Source organism: Corvus kubaryi, unplaced genomic scaffold (genome assembly GCF_017639235.1).
Source record: "Corvus kubaryi isolate FWS band 111438036 unplaced genomic scaffold, C.kubaryi_AGA036_p1.0 138, whole genome shotgun sequence".
In the NCBI taxonomy this organism is placed as follows: domain Eukaryota; kingdom Metazoa; phylum Chordata; class Aves; order Passeriformes; family Corvidae; genus Corvus; species Corvus kubaryi.
The window spans coordinates 23,027,539-23,048,253 of record NW_024580672.1 but is presented as its reverse complement, the minus strand read 5'-3'; the positions used below and the strand labels follow the sequence as shown (position 1 = coordinate 23,048,253).

The 20,715-nt window shown below is 51.7% G+C and overlaps 1 protein-coding gene across 3 annotated transcripts in view; it reads left to right on the top strand.

The window, feature by feature from the left end:
* Positions 1-20,715, top strand: part of STK32C (serine/threonine kinase 32C) — a 68,865-nt gene that overhangs the window by 43,810 nt on the left and 4,340 nt on the right. For 2 of the 3 annotated variants that reach the window (XM_042019646.1, XM_042019644.1), the window contains 9 exons: positions 13,676-13,827; positions 15,389-15,562; positions 16,019-16,056; positions 16,738-16,827; positions 17,429-17,532; positions 17,624-17,740; positions 19,195-19,320; positions 19,469-19,600; positions 20,235-20,302. In XM_042019646.1, the coding sequence (XP_041875580.1) occupies positions 13,709-13,827; positions 15,389-15,562; positions 16,019-16,056; positions 16,738-16,827; positions 17,429-17,532; positions 17,624-17,740; positions 19,195-19,320; positions 19,469-19,600; positions 20,235-20,302 (968 nt within the window). In that variant the 5' untranslated portion in view covers positions 13,676-13,708. Of the gene's footprint in view, positions 1-13,675; positions 13,828-15,388; positions 15,563-16,018; positions 16,057-16,737; positions 16,828-17,428; positions 17,533-17,623; positions 17,741-19,194; positions 19,321-19,468; positions 19,601-20,234; positions 20,303-20,715 lie in introns of those variants that run through there. The other variant, XM_042019645.1, reaches the window with a different exon arrangement.

The window sequence follows — 20,715 nt, the reverse complement described above, 5'->3', positions numbered from 1 at the left end:
CCATTGGAAATAGGGGATTAAACCAGGGTTGGGGCAGGAATGAGCAGCCGCAGGAAATGGAATCTTCCAGAGGGAACCAGTGGTGTGGGGCTGGAGGCCCGTGGGGACCTGGCTTTCAGTCTCCTCTAGAAGGGATCCTGGTCCCTGTGCCCGGCTCCGCACTGACCCTCCCAGGGAAGGCTGGCTGTGTGTGGGTTGCTTTGCACAAGTACTTCTACTTCATGATTTTGGTGCTTCAATAATTCACACAGCCTGGAGCTGGGTATAGAAAGGCTTTAATCCATTTTCTAAAGGTCACAGATGCCCACCCAGTAACTGCACCATAAATAAAATTCCCTTCAAGTCTATTCTCAACTGAATCCCTCTTTGACATCAACACTAGCTTGATCCATTTTCTTTTTTTGCAGCTTTATAAATGTTGGATTTTTCCCCCTAAAGAAAGGCTGGAAACTTAATCCCTTGATATTTAGCTGCCACAGATATTTTTTGCCCTTGATTTTTCCTTTATTGTCCTGGATCTCACATGAGGCTGAGGGTTTGCCAGAGCCACAGGCAGGGACTTGGGGTGCACGTCCCTGCTGGACGCTGCTCCTGTCACTCAATCGCGCGCCATGTCACTGGCAGGCTCCGGAGACAAGGGTGCTTTGTCAAAGGGCAGCCTGGTACTGGAGAGGGCACAGCCAGGTGAGAGGTGTCCCAGGGTGCTGGAGAGCCTCTGGTGTTGGGCCATCAGTGCTGGTCAGGCCCCATCCCGCCTGGCCCCCGAGGCTGCCCACGGAGATGGGCAGCTGCAGCAGGAGTGACGTGAAGGACATTAACATTAGGAAGAGGTTCTTCCCCCAGAGGGTGCTGGGCACTGCCCAGGCTCCCCAGGGAATGGGCACGGCCCCGAGGCTGCCAGAGCTCCAGGAGCATTTGGACAGCGCTGCCAGGGATGCCCAGGGTGGGGTTGTTGGGGGTCTGGGCAGGGCCAGGAGCTGGACTCATTGTGGGCCCTTTCCAACCCAGGATATCCCATGGTTCTGTGATTCTCTGATTCCACAACATTCTCTACCATTGCATCCAGCACAGGAGCAGCTCCCTTGGCTGGGGACAGTGACCAGGAGCAGGCGTGTGAGAAAGCACAAAGCACACACAGGGGGATCCTCCCTTTAATGCAATCTCCCAGGTAGTACCAAGTGATTTTTCTCCTTTCGTGGATGCTCAGCTGCAAGGAGCCGGGGATTATCCTGCCCTTCCCCACTGGAGACCTGTTTGGGGTTTCTGAAAGATCAGACTTCAAAAAACAGTGATTTATCAAACAAGCTGCCCACTTTAGTTATTGTTAGACACCTGGTGCCTTATTAACATTTGCATTAGAAAGTGCCTGGGGTTTATTTGAGCCCCCATCATTCCCTGTGGGTGAGTCACGCTGGTGGGGGGGTGTAGGTGGGATGGGAGGTGGGACAGACCCCCACTCCAGCAGCCAGGTTCCTGTGGACAGGAAAGGTGTGAGAGCAGAAGGCAGAAGCATCATCCTCCACCCAAACATGCACCAATGGGCCTGGGCCACCCCTGCAGGGCTCCACAGGGGGCTGGCACTGCCAGCAGCGGGTGTTGGAGCGTGGCCGTGGCTCGGGGCAGGTGGGGAAGAGGTGGTTGATGTCCCCACGGTGGCTGGCTTGGCCTGTGGCAGAGGCGATCAGTGCCCTGTGGTGGCTGGCTGGACGGGCTGCATCCTCAGCATCCGGCAGTGGCTCCGCTCAGTCTGGAGGCAGGAGCGGCATCGGAGCGGGACCGCACGGCAGCTCCTGCCACTGGTGCGGGGAGAGCTCGCTGTGGCTTGTGTCAGCAGAAGTGTTTTCTCACCTGAATTCCTGTGTGTGCATCGAGGCTCGAGAGCAGTTGGCTGCTCAGGTTCTTCCTGGCTCTTAGATGAGAGTTTTTTCAGCATTAGATTCTACAACAAAATCCACCCACACCCTCCCCGCTCCCCCTCCCCTCCTGAACCCAAAAGAGATCTCATTTTGGGGTCTTTGATTAAGGAAACCTTTTTATGGATCAGCATATGCTGCCTGCTGAGTGGCAGATGTGCCTGAATCCAGCCCTGACCCTTTGTCAGAAGGGCCAGCCTCGCTGTGGGTGAGGGGACAGAGAGCTGCAAGCGTTACAGGAGCAGGAGGAAGAGGAGTTGAAGCGGGAGCAGGGCAGGATGGAGCTGGGTCATGGTGACCTGGCTGTGTTGGAATAGGCTACCCAGGGAGGTGGTGGAGTCCCCATCCCTGCCTGGTTGTGTTCAAGGAATGACAGGACGTGGCACTCAGTGCTCTGCTCTGGTTGGCAGGGTGGCGTTTAGTCAAAGATTGAACCTCAATCTTGGAGGTCGTTTCCTACTGAAAGGATTCGGTGATTCTGTGGGACGTAGCCTAAATGCATCACTGAATTCAATAAACATCCATCTGTAAGGACAAAGAGCAGAATGTTTTGGCATTGATCAGATTAATAATTGGAAATCTGATTATAGTTCTGTTAGCACTGCCCTCAGGAGAACCTCCCGTTCCACTGTGTGCCGCTGGCAGAGGCTCCTCCTGCCCTCAGCATGGCCCACGTGGCCACACCAGACTGCAGCTCTCACATGGCCAACATTAAAAACTCTAACTTTTAAAGTAAAAATCTGTCCTCTGTCACTAATGATAATTATACATTTCTAGAGGCTGAAATGTGACCAGCATTTGGATCTTGTTTTTGTTCTGACAAGCCATCATAGCACACACCCCCACCAGCTTGTAAATGGAACTGAGAGATGGAAGGTTCCAGCGTCAGATGCAGCTTTTGGCAACAATAAAATTGAAGCTGTGTTGGACATCGAGGTCATCTACAGGTCCTTGGAAGCTGCAGCTTGTGAGTTTGGGATGTTGTGTTAATGCTCATGGTTGGACAATCCAATTACAAACCATTTAATGTCATAAATTATAAGGAGCAATGTCCTCAGTTCCTATGAAATTATGAATACATCAGCATGATACAGCAAATAGAGTTTATTAAGGAAAATACTGCCTGGGTTTGTCCACAGCCTTATGGGTGTACCCTGTTGTTACTCTGGGCAGTACCATCAGTCAGTGGTGCCTGTGGAAGGAGACTTTCTCCTCTTCTTCACAGGATGTATTTCTTCTTGTGGGTCTAAAGTTCACGAATTCCTATTGAAGTGTCTGTGTGCTGCTGAGAAACTGATCTGAATCTCTTGGGAGTTGTGTGGACACAGCTCCATAAGGCTGGATACAGTTCTGCTCTGGTTTTCCTGCGGTGAAGGCAGGAGCTGCCCACAAGCCACTACAAGGCTGTTGGGATTTCCTGTGCCTCAGCAATGAATTAAAGATGGAACATGAAAAACAGAAGCGGAAACTGATGCAACTGGTGCACAGCTAACAATAGAAACGAGTGTTGTGACGAGCATTTGACATAATTTTGCCGCAGTTGGAGGGACCCGCAGCCTGTGTTGGGCACCTGGAGTGAGTGGCAGTGCTGGTGCTGCCATGGGACAGGCCCTTCGTGTGGGCCAGGCTTGCTAGGAAGTGTCATTCCCAGTGATGACAGGTGCTTTTATTCCTCCCAGTTTTCCTGCCAGCCTTTCTCCTTTGAAATGGCCTCTTTTCCTGTCCTCTAAGGTGGTGATTTGCCTTGTTTCCCAGATGAACAATGTTGGTCTACTGTAGAGATGGGCAAGAAGAGGATGTAGGAAAAACTGCTGTGGGATGGACCTTTGGAGGTGGATCAGAAAGGTTGTGTGGAGGGTTGGGTGTCTCATCCAGCTGAGGAGGTCCCTTGCACAGAGCCCCCACAGCCGGGCATGGGCTGGGTCAGGCCGGGGCTGTGTTTGGGAGCGGGGCCGGGCGCGCGCTGCCCCACGGCCTGGAGATAAATCCCTGCTCTCCAGAACCAGAGCCCTCTCTAAGGAGCTGTGCCCTGCCACTGCTCTGCTCCACACTACCTTCTCTGCCCAAGACTGGTGGATTGATCTGGGAGGAAGAGACAGAAATGGGTAATTCTCATGGCACCTGCTCTTTTTGTCTCTGTTGATGAATCTCTGTGCTCAACACCACTCTCAGCACTGGGGAAAGAGGGCAGCAGAGGATGGGCTGAGGGAGGGGTCAGGCTGCTCAGGCTGTCACTGCAAAGGGCTCCTGAGAAAATGGCCAGGAAATACAGAACATGTTTGTGAGCAGCATAGGTATTAGGGTGTGATTTTTGGTGGGTTTGGGTCCCTTCCCCCTGGCTCTTTCCATCAGTGATGCTGTTGCCAAGGCCAGGGTGAGGGGCCCTCAGGTGTAACTCAGCGAGGGTCACCTGCTGAAAAGGCCTGAACATTATTTATGTAATGTGCATAGCAAAATCATGTCTGTTTCAATGGTTCCATAAAATTAAAATATCAGGAGTGAAAGTGTTGTGAATTCTAAATTTAGTGCTTTCCATTTTCATACCAACTGGCCGTTTTGTTCTCTGAAATAAAACTATAACTACAGGATCACTTTGACAATTGCAAATTGGCTTTTCTTATTTTTTCTTAGTATTTTTTTATTCTTACTGACCCATCACATTTGGGATAGACTATATTTTATCTGTATTATCAGGGATTCTACCTCCCTTCAGAAAACACTCTGGACTGTAAGTCCATGAGATTTTTTTAAAAGAAGGAAAAGCATGGAAAGAAACTATATTTATTGAACAGAAGCCTTTTGTGTCTCTGCTTTCCACCCTCACCTCCCGTTTACTTACTATTTATGTCCAAAATCCTTTGAGATTCCTTCTGTTCCTGTCGCTCTCTCACGGAGTTGCAGTAAGATTGTTGTGCCATATTATTACTTTTGATCTAAAAATTCTTTTTAAAAGTAAATGCTAAAAATTCCTCTCAATAAAGGGCAATGCAGTATGAAATACTTATCTGTTCATGTACAGCAAGTGGTGCAGTTAAACCAAACCACACTGAAGATTACCTGACACCAGCCCATTCTCCCGGCTGCCAGCTGGACAAGTGCTGTTTGCCAGGATGCAGGAGGTTTGCCCACCTCTTGCCCCACGTTGGGATTGTGCCCCGTGTGCCCCTCGCAGAGGTCTGGGCATCTGCTGCATCCTCCGGCTCTCAGCTCTGCTCTGCTCTGCTCTGCAACTCCATTTTAGCCCCTGCTGCGATCTTCGGGCTTGTCAGAGAGATTAAGATTGTTGTCCAGAGCAGCTGGGGCTGCCCCTGGATCCCTGGCAGTGCCCAAGGCCAGGCTGGACATTGGGGCTTGGAGCAGCCTGGGACAGTGGGAGGTGTCCCTGCCCATGGCAGGGGTGGAATGGAATGAGCTTTAGGGTCCCTCCCAACCCAAAGCATTCTAGGATTCTGTGATTCTAAGATTTGCAGGGTGCTCCTGGGCAGAGGAGTCCCATCCCTGGAAATACGGAGAAATATAAAGCTTATTCCTTTATCTTGGTAACTTGATGTAATTAAGTGCTGTTTGGTAGGTTTGGTAGAGAGGCTTGTGAAGCCTGTGAAGGTTCCTTGGGGACAGGCTGCCCTTGTCTGAAGGTGGCTGCTGAGGCGTGGCCGGTGGGACCAGTGAGGGAGGAAGGAGCCCAGCCAGGAGGAGCAGGAGTTTTGTCTGTGTCCAGGCACATCACAGCCCCTGTGCCCCCACGCTGGAAGGGATCGGATCTCCGCCCCAGCCTCTACAGCTGCTCTTCCAGGGCCGGTCCCTTTGTGCAGCCTGGTGGTAAACACCAGCTCAGTGGAGCAAGCTTCTGCCAAGGGAAAAATAAGCATTTGGCTGCAAGTGGCATTGATTCCTCCTGAGGGTTTTGCACTGTGAAACACGAGTATCCCCTTCTTTCTTGGCTGAAAAGAAAGACCTGTGTTTATTTCCTTCAGCACAGAAGGGAAACTCTGGTGCCTGGGGCTGTGTTGTGGCAGCAGCACAAACGAGGACATTGGGGCCACTTGGGTCTCGATGCCAGCGCCCATCAGGGTTGGATCATGATGAGTGATGAGGCTTTTCAAAATAGCACAGCGAGTGTTCTTGCCTTGGGGTCAGGGAACTTCAACATCAATTTACATTCAGAGATTAAATAAGGCCCTCCAATCTTCATTGGAAGTAATTAGATTTCTTTCTGTTCCCAATATCTGTCAAATATATAGCTAAAAAAAATAATTTTGCCTCTTTTACCAGCCTATCACAGAATGTAGTCTTGGCCTTAAGGAGACATGGCTCCAAATGCTAGACATAACTCAAAACGCCTGTCACCCACAGGAAAACATTGCACAATTTGTTCAGAAAACACTCATTAGCTGTGGTTGTGCACAGGGGTCCAGGTCCTCATGTAGATCTGTGGAGTGCTGCTGAGGTGGAGGAAATGCTGGATCCAGGTTTGGATCCATCCAAAAGGCAGAAAGATGGGTCACAACGTCTTCAGGGATCTCTGCAGGTTGGTCTGAGTTTTCATCATTCTACTTTAATTACTGGGAAAGAAAAGCCCAGCAGAGATCTCTGAGCATGTGATTAAAGCCAGACAAAAATGTAGATGCCTAACAGCCTTTCCGTAGGAAGTGTGACAGCTCCAGAACACATCTCCTGGGCTGTCCTCCTCCCTGCTCTCGGCAGAGCTGTCCACACAGTGGAGGCACAGCCCATCTCCCCTGCCGAACCTCCCCGGGTGGCTGCTCCATGGCCTTGAGGCAAAGTCCACGCCGTGCCACACCGGAGATGTGCTCTGGGCTGTGGCCAAAGGATGATCCCAAATGTCGACATTTTTGTTTTAACGTTGAGTGAAGACGCCAGGTTTGGGGTGCCTGGCTGGTGATGAGGCCGCACAGCCACGTGCAGGGGGAGAGGTGGAGAACCAGGACAAGTAAAAGCAAAGAAAAACGCTCCTCTTTCCTTTTTGTTCTTTAGGTTTCTCTGCTGTCAGTTCTTCAGTTTCTCCTTGTTTATTTGGATTAGTGTCTCTCCTGAGGAAGAGAATACATGTGTTTTGGAGCTGCAAGTCAAATAATCCCCCATATCCAAACTCAATTACAGAAACATCTGCTTAATGTCTGATGGGACCTTATTTTCTCAGCATGACATTAAGGGGAAATGCTTACTCTGAATCACCTTAAATTGCATTAAATCACAGGATTCAGACCTTGTAGATAACATTCTGCACCCCCCTTCCATGATTTCTTGCAGGGAAATTAGGAAATGTTCCCAGTTAGACACCAACTGGAAGGCCCCGGCTCCCTGTTTGCAGGGTACCAATGAGGAGAGCTTTTCCTGACATCGTTTCAGTGTGCTGGTTGTCCCATTTGTGTGAGCAAGACAGAATAAGGCTCATTCTGGGAAAAAAACAAACCAAAAAGCATGAACAAGCTTAGCTTTGCCTGTGTTTCGAGCCACTCCAGCTGCACCTGCAGTTGTGGTTTCCTTTGGCAGTACATGGAGTGCTGGGCACACCCAGAGGTGACACTGATCCACAGGGGTCTGCTGAGCCTCAGGGAGGTCTGTGGACCTGCAGGGGAGAAGCATAGGAACACATTCTTAGGATTCCAGATTGAAGCTATTGAGATTACCCAAAGCAGCTGGGGCTGCCCCTGGATCCCTGGCAGTGCCCAAGGCCAGGCTGGACATTGGGGCTGGGAGCAGCCTAGGACAGTGGGAGGTGTCCCTGCCATGGCAGGGGGTGGAGTTGGATGATCTTTAAGGTCCCTTGCAACCCAGACCAGTCTGGGATTTTATGATCCTCTGATGTACAGCACACTGAGGTGCTGCTGAGAACAGCAGGTGTTATTTTGGGTCAGAAGACTTTTTTGGTTCTAGCATAAGCAACTGAGAAAGAGATTTTTTATGGAAGTGTTGACATGACCTGGAAACACCAACAGGCTTGCTATGAATAAAAGTTTCATCAGCTGCTGTTACAACTTGGCTGCAGCAAATAGCAGTGCTGCATAAAGAGATTTTAATGATTTATGGTGTTCTGACAAATGAGCCCATCAATCTTGTGGAAAAGCACATCTTTTCAGCAGGGAAAAACTAAAGTTGTAAGGCTCCATGAAAAATATCTTAGGGAGGGAAATGTGGCAAGGTGTTTGGAAATGGAAACAACTTCAGCACTTAAAGATGTGAAGGCAGATTTGTTGAGCTGATAACCTCATACTTAGAGCATGGCTCCTGAGGGTTGCACTTGTTTGGCTACCACGGCAACTTTGGAGTTCTAGATGGGATACTGGGAACAAATTATTCCCTCTGAGAGTGGGGAGGCCCTGGCACAGGGTGCCCAGAGCAGCTGGGGCTGCCCCTGGGTCCCTGGCAGTGTCCAAGGCCAGGCTGGACAGGGCTGGGAGCAGCCTGGGACAGTGGGAGGTGTCCCGGCCCATGACAGGGGTTGGATGGGATGAGCTTTAGGGTCCCTTCCAACCCAAACCATTCCGTGAGTCCGTGCTTCTGTGAGCTGGATGGAAAGGCTGAGGAGAGCTGTTGGCACAGCCAGCAGCCGTCACTTGTTTGTGTCCCCTGGGCTGGGTCACTGGCACACAGGAAAGGTGGGAATGGCAGCAGATGTCCTGGTCCTGCAAATGGGTCTTTGTGTGCTGCAGATAATGGCTGGGAGAAGCACTGCCAGAGACACTGCTCTCAGAGCTGTTCCAGGACAAAGTGCTGCTTAAATAAGCTGCATAGCCCAGCAGTGCAGGGTTTTGATAGATTCAGTGTGGTTTTATTCAGGATCAGACAGAGTTACAGGTACGTGTCCTCGCCGAGCGTGGGGCGAGTGCCGCTGTCACGGGCAGGTTGTGCACAGCTGCAGCCCTGGCCCAGGACTTTGCCTGGTGCCACAGGCCCCGCTGAGCTTTACTGGACCCATGGCCCACTAAGGGTAGGTCTGAAAGGATCTGCCTCGCCCAGAGCTCCCTCCCTGGGGCCAGCCCTGAAGGGATGGAGAGGGGTTGCACAGGCTCCTGCAGGTGCTGGCAGCCTTTAACATTTCCAGCCTCTCGTGCTCGTGGCACCAAGCTCTGGGTCAGCATCTGTGGAGGGCGAGCCCCTTCGAGGGACCAGCAGCTCCCTTGAGGGGCTGCATCCCCTTCTGGGCCTGCTCTTGTAGGGGAGGTGCTCCTGGGGGTACCCGTGGCAGATGCTTCCAGCAGAGCTTCATCCAGCTGTTCCCATGGCTCATGTGCTTAACGATCCCTGATACTGCAATTATATCACTGCAAATACACCTGCGAGGCAGCTTTAAGCTTTGTTCTCTTGGCTATGCCTAAAAAGAAATTGGATGAGCTGATTTTATCCTTAATATTTGTGAGAATTGTAGAACAAATTATGATGAACTTTTTGATTACCAGTATTACACAGATGCTAATTACCAGGGAAGGGTTGTATTTTAATTGCCAACAGCACCATCATAATACAGGACGGATACGAAGATGCATTTAAATGCCAGGGAAGTAGTTCTTTGTCCTGTGCAGCTGTGGCCATGTCCAGAACAGAGTGATCCCTGTTTGCAGCTTTCCTGATAGCAGCTGAGAGTTGAATTTTTTTTTTTTTTAAATAGATAATTGGCAAGATTCTGCCTGCAATTCTTGGTACAAGAGCAAAGCAGAGGGGTCCTGGGGATGACAGGATGAAAACCCTGGGAAACGTGAATGAAGCCTTGGTGTAAGAGCTGAGCCATTCAAGGAGAACTTGGCTAAAGGAGATGAACTTGTTGGAAGCCAATATTGAGGTTATTCTTTTGGCAGTGCATAGGTGCAGTAAAGCCCTTCTCACCTGCTTTGTGCTTTGCTCAAGAAGCTCAGGAAACCAGTGAACACAATTGTCCAGCCTGTCCTTGCTCTTGCAGTCTGTCTCTAAAGTAAAATTTAGTGTTCAAAAATGAAATCAGTTGTCAAAAAAGCTTGAGCTGTTTCTACATCATGGTAAGTGCCTTCTCACTGCTTCTGGTCCTTCAGAATGGAAGACCTAGTTCTTCCTGCTCCAGAGGCTGCAAATCTCCTGTTTCCTCAACACCCTTCCTGAGGCTGCTGCCGTGTGTCCCCCATAGCAGAGACTTCTTTCCCCAGGCAGTCCCAAAGCCTAGAGATACTTCTGGGTGCTGTGGGCAATTTTATGTTAATGCTCTGCATTTCAAATTCTAACCTGTCTGGTAAAATGGCAGTTCTGTAGATACTGGGGAAAACAGGGAGGGATAAATTCCCAGCAGAAGCTGGAGGAGAAATCAGTATATGTGGGCAAGGTGCAAACACTGCAAATAAGCATTTTTGTAAACTAGAGCAGTGTCTGGCCCCGGTTCAGAACTGGGTGGGATTAAGGTGTTTGTTGTAGGTGTGTAGTGTTGGCTGACTCTAAGCCTTGACTCTGCTCTAAAAACAAAAAAAGTGAAATCCAGGTTTGTGCACTGAAATGTCCCAGTGGCTCTGAGCCGAAGTCAACAGAGTCTGTGTGTGCAAGGATTACAGGGCATCGGTCTCGTCTTACAAAGGCAGAAGCCAAAGAAAGAGAAATTCAAGAAGGAAACCCACTGCTCCCAGTTCAGACCCGAAAGACAGATCCCTGAGTCAGCTGTGGGTTTGTGCACCAGCCGTGACGGTGGCGTCCCTCAGGGGGCACGAGTACCTTCACTTTGGGTGACCTCTGCATGGGCAGAAGGAAGCAATGTCTTTGTGCAGCCGAGGTAGAGCGATCCCCGCTCTTGACCGGCTGCATGGATCCTGCCCGGAATGCAGACACTGCCTTCTGTTTGAGCCCAGGAAGACTGTGCTGTCCCTGTATAACAAGGCTAAGTCAGGACAGGCTATTTAATGATGATTAGGTGATCTCTCATCTGAGTGGGGATTTCAGCCCGATGAATTCCTTCAGAATCAGCAGGGGGGAAAGTTACTGGATTCCTAAAGGAGAAAAGGCAAAGCCCCCTTGAGGAAGCGCAGCGGGCTGGGAAGCGCACGGATGCAGAGGAGCTGCCAGCTCGGGTGACAGCACAGGCGAGGCTGGGGTGGGCCCGGGAGGTGTTACCTGCCCCTCTCCTGGCAGGAATCGTGCCTGGGGGCTCCAGCCCTCCCTGCGCTATGGGCGGCTGCACACAACCCCTTGGCAGCGCCGGAATGCTCGGGGTATCTGGGACTCTCTCAAAGCTTTTGTGTGCCGTGTCTTGAGCAATCCGCTCCCAGCTGCTGCCCGCCTTCTGCCTCGCAGGGCTGGCTCCGTTCCACTCGTTTTTCCTAATGGCTGTATTTAACCACCAAACATTCCCTTTGTGTGGCTGCATTGTGCAGAATGAGGACACAGTCATTTCTGCTTCTTGCCTTGCTCTGCATCGTAGACTTGCCTGAAAATGGATTAATTTAAAAAATGCACTCTTGACTTGTGACCAAATAGATGTTCATTCCTTCCTCAGGAGCAGATGCATGAACGGAGAAGCACAAAAAGAGAGAGATACGTCTTGTGTCACTGACATTTTGGGGGGGACACAAACACATTGATGCATTTCTGTAAGCCCGGGCAGCTTGGGAATGGTCCCTGCCTGTGGAGGGGCACCGAGTGGCTGAGCCCAGCCGAGGCAGCACCGGCACCGGTCCGGGTGTTGAGTTAGACCCCGACCAAGAGCCTGTAATGTGATCAGTACCTGGAGATGGCTGTGCTGCAGCGTCGCTGCAGCACTCAGAGCCCCAGCCCCACCTGTCCATCGGCCGTGGGGCTCATTGTGCCCTCGGGCAGCTCCCGTGGGCACGGGGCAGCCCCCGCTCATTCCACGGGGCTCAGCTGCAGGAAGGACCTCTCCACTGAGATCCACTTTTTTCCCCAGAAATCAGAGAACAAACATTTCCAGAGTGCCCGGAACTGGTGCTGCTGTGTGTGGAGGTGATGCTGTTCCATTGCAGAAAACCGTTTATTATAATTACAGAGTACATGAAGTTTTCATCATTTTCTCATTTATTATGCTGAGCTCCCATTTTCACTGTGGAGAAACAAGAAACAAATGACATCAGAATAACATGCAATACTCATTGAGGTACGGCAAGTCACAACCTAAAAAATAAACCACCTAGAAATTAATGAGCTTCCAGCAACAATGTGGAATAAACTGACATCAGGAGATAATGTTGCTCGGTGCCTTGATGGCTGTTACCCAGAGGTTTGTTTTTAGAGCAGTTCTGCAGCAATGACCATGTTTTAAAGGAAAATTGTTAGGGCTTTGCTGCTCAAAGAATGTATAATGTATAAAGTTATTTTTGCCTGGTTTATTGAATGTACAACCAATTCAGCCTGCTCTAGGCGGGGGCTGGATCCTGCTGGTGGTGTGCGTTGTGGTAGGCTGTTTATTATCATTATTAAGTTTGCATGAAGGAGGTTTTCCCTAATGTTTGTACCTGGAACAGTCCCTGGCAGCTGGAGTTGATGGGCTCTGCTTGCCCATGGGCACCGGAGGGGTCCAGACCCAGGGAAACAGCTCAGGTCGTTCTACCCACGAAGCGCCCTTAACGTGAGCTCTGAGGTGTGCAGAGATTATTGCAACACCTGATTTTCAGCTCTCACCGTAATTGTAACGACGGCGGAAAATAATCCCGGTAATTCCTGTGCATCGCTAATTGCGGGGTTTATCAGGCTAACGATAACCAGCCATTATTTTGTCACCTCCGTGCGGCAGCGTGTCCTTGATGATATTATACTGAGCACCATTAGCACTTGCAAATGGTTATTAACGGCAGCGTTTGGAGGTGCGGAGTGTTCGCGGCTCTCACCGGTCTCCGGCTTCCTGCCATCCACAGAAATTCCCTTTCCTTGTTCCCACCCGGTGTGAGCGGGACCGCTCTCGGCCTGGAGCCAGCCCGGGTGAGCCGCCCTGCGCCCCGAGCGCGGCAGTGGCCAAACTGCCAAAGGGAATGCATCCAGCTCATCCTAGTTACCAGCAGGTCTGATAATTAAAAGGGGGCACACATAATTATAGCAGATATAGACATGCCATTAGTTCATTTAAAAATAGTTACCGTGAAGCTAATTAGCCTTTTAAAAACAGTTACCTTGGTAATTAAGGTGTCATTAGAGGAACTGAGGAGGCGCCCAAGGCTGTGCCGTGGGGAGCCCGTGCCCGCCCGGCGGGCTCCGTGCCCGTCGGCAGAGCTGGGCTCCGGGGGCACTCTCGGGGTATCGCTCTGCGCCAGGTGGTTGTTGTTGTTGTTGTAGCGAATTTGCATTTTAAGCGCTTTCTGCTAACCCAGAGGGGATTATTTTCCTCTTCCAGAGCACAGCGATGTGCGTGGCAGGTGAAACCCACCCTGCTGCGCTGGGCAGCCGCGGCTGTGGGCAGCAGCGAGGCGAGGCTGGAAGGGAGGGAGCCCCGCGGTTGCCTGACGCCGCCTTCCATCCACAGACAGCGAGCCCAAAGGTCTCTCGCACAGCTCCCAGACACAGTTGTTGGGAAAGCTCTCCCTTTGGAAAGCTCTCCGCAGCCGGCCATCGTGCCCTGGAGGCAGCTGCAGTTACTGATGGCCCGTGGGCTGGAGCAAAGGCCGTGCACTCCCCAGTCGGGCACGGCGCTGGGAGCAGGGATGCTGCTGTCCGTAGGTGCCAAGTCACAGCCTAGGGATCAGGGATGTTTGAGGTGCTGAGCAGAGTGAGTCTCAGCCCCTAAAGCAGCAAACGAAGATGTGGAACGTGTTCCTGACTCTCTTTTCTCCTCCCTGCCGCAGGTGTGCATTGTGCAGAAGAGAGACACGGAGAAGATGTACGCCATGAAGTACATGAACAAGCAGCAGTGCATCGAAAGGGACGAGGTGCGCAACGTGTTCAGGGAGCTGGAGATCCTGCAGGAGATCGAGCACGTGTTCCTGGTGAATCTCTGGTGAGCAGCTCCCTCCTCTGCGCCTCCAGTGCTTGCAGGGCCACACACCTGATAATTCGAAGGCCTCTCATAACTTTTTCAGCAACAGATCACTACAAATAGTGACATTTCAAGTTGCTCAATAATGACTTCACTGTGTGTGCACTGGCAGAAATATCCTCATTACTGAGCAACATTTTAGGGTCTAATTTTAAAAAACACTCCTCAAATCACATTGAACTTGTAAAAACTGAGAAAGTTTTATACCCGAAGTGATGGAAGTGGGAGATATGTCACATTTGTTTTGTTGATTAATTGCTCCAGAATAGCCAATTGAGTTAATATTGATATTTTTCAGGTTTTTAGCCATTGCAAATGTTTTGCCCAACAAGTAATGAAATTCTGGATAGAACTTGTTCTCATAGCAAGCCCTTTCGGCTCATAGTTTTAGAATAAACCTACATTTAAGATGGGAGCAGAAGTGAGTGATTCATAAGTATTATACAATCCCACATACTCTTTCCTTCTGCAGTCACCAAATATAACAATGAGCGTTGTTTTGGTGTATCCCCACTGCTGTCAGTCTCCCGTGGGACCCACGGCAGATTTAGAGAGGCGGTTTACTCCACAGTAAATATAAATCTCTTTTTCTGGTTTATCTGGTTAAATTAGCAGTTGTGTTCTCCAATTCATCTTCAGGATAGGCTGAGATATTTTAAGCAGGTTTATGAGATTGTTTGCAATTGAAAATGTGAAGTTTCTCTGAAGTGTGTGGCTGACAGAGCCTGAGCTCTGCGCTGGTGGGCTGACACGGCACTGCTGCTCAGGGACAGTGACAGGGTGAGCAGGGGGACATTCCCTGGGATACTCACCTCTTCCAGGGAAGCATTGCTTAGTGTAGGAATTCATTTAAAAAACAAGCCAGCATCTTGAGCTGGACTTGCTTGATTGCGAAGGTGCAAGCAGCAAAGCTGCATATTCAGTTTTGGGCCCATCACTGCAAGCACCTGGAGGGGCTGGAGCGTGTCCAGGGAAGGGAACGGAGCTGGGAAGGGGCTGGAGCCCCAGGAGCGGCTGAGGGAGCTGGAAAGGGGCTCAGGCTGGAGCAAAGGAGGCTCAGGGGGGACCTTGTGGCTCTGCACAAGTCCCTGACAGGAGGGGGCAGCCGGGGGGGTCGGGCTCTGCTGCCAGGGAACAGGGACAGGAGGAGAGAGAACGGCCTCAGGCTGGGCCAGGGCAGGCTCAGGGTGGATACTGGGGAAATTTTCTATCCAAAAAGGGCTGTCCAGGCCTGGCACAGCTGCTCAGGGCAGGGGTGGAGTCCCCATCCCTGGAGGAATTTAAAAGCCCTGTGGTTGTGGCAGCTGGGGACGTGGGTCAGTGGTGGCCTTGGCACTGCTGGGAATGGTTGGACTCGATGGTCTGAGAGAGCTTTTCCAACGCAAACGATTCTGGGATTCTGTGCCCATAGTGGGACCATTTGCAGTTCTCACAGGAGCTGTGTAATTCGGGGAGGGGAGAAGCCTGGCTGGGTTTGTGAGCCCCGCGAGGCTCAGCTGCTCCCCGGGCACTGGTCCCGCAGGTATTCCTTCCAGGATGAGGAGGACATGTTCATGGTGGTGGACCTGCTCCTGGGAGGTGACCTGCGCTACCACCTGCAGCAAAACGTTCAGTTCACGGAGGAAACAGTCAAACTGTACATCTGTGAGATGGCGCTGGCTCTTGACTACCTGCGGAGCCAGCACATCATCCACAGGTAAGTCCATGGTTCTGCTGGCAGATGGCAGCTGGTGGGACCTGCCTCTGCTGGGTTTGGGGTTGGTTATGTTGTCTGTGCTGGTCCTGGCCACCCTCTGGCTGCTGGTCCTGCCCCCCACCACTCAGAGGGAGTCTGATGTTTCACTGGGGGGCTGAACCTTCCAGGGCAGGTGTCAAAGTCATCCAGGGCTTCCCACAAGTATCTCCAGTATTGCGTTATTCATTTTCCTTGGGAATGAGGCCGGAACAAGTCTAATGTTTCCAGTTTTTCACCAAGTTGTCCAGGAAAAGCATATTTCTAGTCCATCATAAAGGGACTTGCCTCATGTTAGAGTATTTTTGTGTTATTTGTTCCTAATTTTTGATGAATAAACAGTTTCAGGATTTTTGTCATTAAGTCTCATCCCTGATCTGACTGAGATTCCATCTGCTATAATCTTCCCTCTTTTCCCAGAGATGTAAAACCAGACAACATCCTCCTCGATGAACAAGGTAGGATCACTCTGCTCCTCTCTGTTTGCTCCCTCGTTCATTCCAGGGACAGATTCTTTACAGTCCTGTGTACTGGGCATCTTTTTACCTGGGGAAAATGTGGGAAAAGCTGCTCTCCTTTCACTGGATCATGTTTGGCTGAACATCCCTGTGCTTTGTAATGCTGGGGAGGATCACTCAACTGGCCTGTCTGGTGTGCTGTGGTCAGCGTGGAGTGGCAGCTCTGCTTCAGCCCTGGGAATTTGGAGTCATTGCAGTTTAATGGCTTGGAACACCCTGGTCTAGTGGAAGCTTCATGGCAGGAGCTTGGAACGAGATGATCTTTAAGTCTCTTCCAACCCAAACTTTCTGTGGTTCTTTGATAGTGTTTCCCTGTTTTTCATCCCTGTAACTTCTGGCCAGAGCAATTTGGCCAGTGCTGAGGCTGCTGGGGGTTACTGGCTAGGTCCAAGTGTGATTTAAAATCAAGACCCAAAGCTCTCTACCCTTTAATCACCTGGCCAGCCCAAATCCTGGGAAAGCTTTGGGATCTCTTATGGCCATTCCATAGGATCTGACCCTGACCTGCCTGTGTCTGTGCTACCCTGTCCAAGGGCAGAAGATTATGAAACAAATGTGTTCTGACTCTGCATTGCCACTGCACTGCCATTAACTCCTTCTTAAAATGTGTCTTTATTTAAGGTCATGCCCATTTAACAGATTTTAATATTGCAACAATCATTAGGGACGGTGAAAGAGCGACTGCATTGGCTGGGACAAAGCCATACATGGGTAAGAAACAATTGCTGCTCTCGTGCCTGTGCCACGTTTTGGGAGTGCTCAGCACAAGCTGCCTGATGGGCCCTGGCTGGGGCAGGGGCCCTGAGTTAATTTAGGACATTGACGCTTGTGTCCAAGTTGTTCAGCAGAGCCTGATTGTTTGAGAAGGGGAAGAAGCTCCCGGTGTGAAGGCAGTGTGGTTGGCATGTCACGCCATCTCATCCTGTCCCGTCCTGTCCTGCCCTCTGTGTTACATCCTGCCCAGTCCTCTCCATCCTACCCTGTCCTCCTCATCCTGTCCAGCCTCCTCCTCCTGCCCTCCCCATCCCATCCTGCACTCCCCATCCCTCTCTGTTCTCCCTCTCTGGCTCCAGCCTTGGCCTTGCTGTCTCCTGGGGTCCCCATGGTTCTGCTGTCCCTGCAGGTGGCTGACATCCCAGTTCCCAGAGAGGGCAGGCACAGGGCTGCTGCCGCTGCTGCTCCCCTGCCTGACGCAGCCTCCCCTTGGGCAGTCGCGCACAAAAATCTCCATAAGTGTTGTGCACTGACTGACATGGAATACTGGAATAGAGAACAAGAAATAACCTGTTGCATGTTATCCCTTTCTGCTCAGCCCCGGAGATTTTCCACTCCTTCCTGAGCGGCGGGACGGGCTATTCCTTCGAGGTGGACTGGTGGTCTCTGGGAATCATGGCGTACGAGCTGCTGCGGGGCTGGGTAGGGCTCCGGCCGTCCTGGCCCTCGGATCGTGTGCTCTGGCTGACCCAGAGGGAGGGGGGACTCCTCACCTTTGTGCTCTTGTCCCCAGAGGCCGTACGACATCCACTCCAACAACCCCGTGGAGTCCCTGGTGCAGCTCTTCAGCACCGTCAGCGTCCAGTACTCCTCGGCCTGGTCCAAGGAAATGGTTGCGCTGCTGCGGAAGGTGAATGGTCCTCCTGGGCCGGGCTGGGGTTGGATGGTAGCTACTGTGTGGGCAGGACTAGCTGGGAAGTTATCAGCATGTATCAGCTGGTTTAGCTCTGGCTTGCTTGAGGACTCAGAAGAGTAGCTGGTGAGTTTGCTGTAGGAAAGATACACGCGGTGCTGGCAGCAAATAAGTGCCTGTGATAGGAGTTAATGTTGGGTGGGTAACTTGCATAATTAGATTCCGTTTAGTGAGGAGCAGCGTGGCTGGCAGAGGCTGTGCCGGCGCATTCGGCAGGTTTGCGCTGCCATCTGCCGGGCAGCCGGGCTTCCAGGGAATCCAGCCTCTCCCTGGAAGGTGCCAGCAGCCCCCTCAGCCGGGAAGGGACCCCCACGTCCCCCCAAAGCGCTGGGGTACCCCGGCCCGGTGTCCTGCCCACGTGCCCTTTACAGCAGCCCTGTGCTCGGGAGCTGCAAGTGCAGCCAGCATCACCTGCTCCGTGCATCATCACCTTTGGCGTTGGAAAAAGACCCAGCGCTGACCTTATTTTCTGGAAATAGGTTGTGGCCACCTAGGACCAGTGTGTGTAGGACTGTGCCACAGTTTAAGGGAAACCATCCTCCATGGGCACTTTGTGGAGGTCCCACTGTAGGTGCCCATCAGTCGGGAGACCAGACACGCTCAGCTGCAGATGCCCATACTGAGGGGTCAGGACTCAAATCCTGTGTTCTGGGAAAATGGCAAGAACTGGTCCAGAGTGAAGGTGGGGCTCCTGGAGAGGGGCCAGAGTGGACACAGCTCAGCTGCCTTGAGCATCCCACTCTCAGGAGAGCTGGGACATGTGTGGGGCTCTGAGTATGCTCTGCAAAGGTCTCATCAATTGAACTTCGGGGAAGGTTTTCATGGGAGAGACAGGCATGGAATTTTCTGGAAGCCTTGCCCACACCCTGTGTTAATGCACCTCCACGTTGTTTGTACCCTCACATTAGACATCCCTCCAGCAGTGGGACACAGGTGCTGAATGCTTTGAAAACCAGCTCTGCCCTCAGACTGCTGTCTCGCAGAACAAGCGAGCATTGAGAACTTTGTGCTCAGTAATCCGTGTGTGTGATGAGTGGAGCGGTGTCCCTGGTGTCACAGAGGCTGGACTGAAAGGATGAGCCTCTGCAGGGATCCATGCCTCCCTGGCAGGGGGAGGAGCATGCGGGGTGGCAGTGCTGGGTGCTGTGGGGAAGGGTTGGGCATGGAAGGAGCAAACCCATGCTGATCCAGGAGCCAGTGGTACCTGGTTTCACAACCTCCAGAACATTGTGTTAGGTATTTTTCCTGTAGTCAGTTATCTATTTCCCACAGCAGAAAGGCTCCTTGACGTGGCTGAACCACTGGAGCTGGCCCAGGCATGCTGCTGCTGGGTGCCTTGTCTTCCTCCTCTTCTCTCCAGTGCTTTATCACCAGTGTTTTTCCCTCCCCAGCTGCTGACAGTGAATCCTGAGCATCGCTTCTCCTGCCTGGCCCACATCCAGGCCTCGGCGCACCTGTCGGGCGTGGTCTGGAGCGATGTGTGCGAGAAGCGCGTGGAGCCGGGCTTCGTCCCCAACGTGAGTGGCAGTGATCCGTGTCCCCATCCCGGGCAGGGGCTGCTCCTCAGATTGGAGGAACCACTGTGGGAGCAGAGGTTTTCTGAGGGGGAAGCGGTTTCTGAGTCTCTGCTGTGCCTGACCTGAGTCGTGTCGTGTGTCCTGGCAGAAGGGCCGCCTGCACTGCGACCCCACCTTCGAGCTGGAGGAGATGATTCTGGAGTCGAGGCCCCTGCACAAGAAGAAGAAGAGGCTCGCAAAGAACAAGTCAAGGGATAACAGCAAAGACAGCTCCCAGTCTGTATGTGCTCCCTGGGGCAACATCCAGCTGAGAAAAGGCTGGATTTGGGCGGGTATTGCAGCTGTTACTGCCACACTGCAGGAGCCACAGGTTTATTTTGATGAAAACATTTGCCCATTGGAGTGTTTTCAACAACCAAGTATTCCTTTTATGGAAATTTGACCAGACTTTCACAGTAGTGGGTGCTTTGGAAAGGGAAATGAGCAGCAGAGGTTTGGGCAGCCCGCTGTGTTCAGCCTCTGCCCAGCCTGGGCACGAGGCAGCAGCTCCCTGTGTGCCTTTGCAGGGGCTTCCACACGTGGGCTGTGTGCTGGGCTCTCCCCACGCTGGCTGTGCTTCCTTTTGGCTGACAGCACTCCCAAAATACAGGATACATGGATAAATGCGTTATGTTTATGTCAGGAACAGTGTGATCTGTGTTTTATGGAAAACTGCTGCCGTGGATGGCACAAGCCCCTGGTGAAAGCCACAGGCAGCCAGCCCTGCTGCCTCCAGCTGTTGGGCTGAGGTTCAGGGGGTGGGGGCTCCCTCACACATCTGGAGGCTCCTGCGCACAGCTGGGAGTGCTGGGGGCTGCAGGCAGCAGTGAGATGCAAACGGGGCTGCTTATGCATGTTTTGTTTTTCTTCAATAGGAAAATGACTATCTCCAGGAATGCCTTGAAGCTATCCAGCAGGACTTTGTCATCTTCAACAGAGAGAAGTGAGTGTGTAGGGTGCTTTTTATAGGGAAAAATACTCCTTCTGGCTTCCCATAGGAATCAGTGCCAGTGTCTGACAGCCAGGAGCACCTTGCTGCCGGCTTAGCCCCAGGTGACTGGTGTCAGCAGAGGAGCTCAGGTGCTGGCTGTGTATGAAAAATGGTTCTGGCCACAAAGGGAGACCAGATCGGGGATTATTAACTGCCATTAAATAAAATATGCTGTAGAGAGACTTCTGGGATTGAACATGTGTGTGTGACACTGCTTCAGTTCCCCCATGGCACCTCCTCACCCATCCTGCTTTTAGCAGATGATGTTTTGGGAAATGAAGGTGAGGAAGGTTGGACCCAGTGATTGCAGATGATGATCCTATGAATCTATTCTATGTGTTAAAGTCCCTGGTGGAAATAAGCAG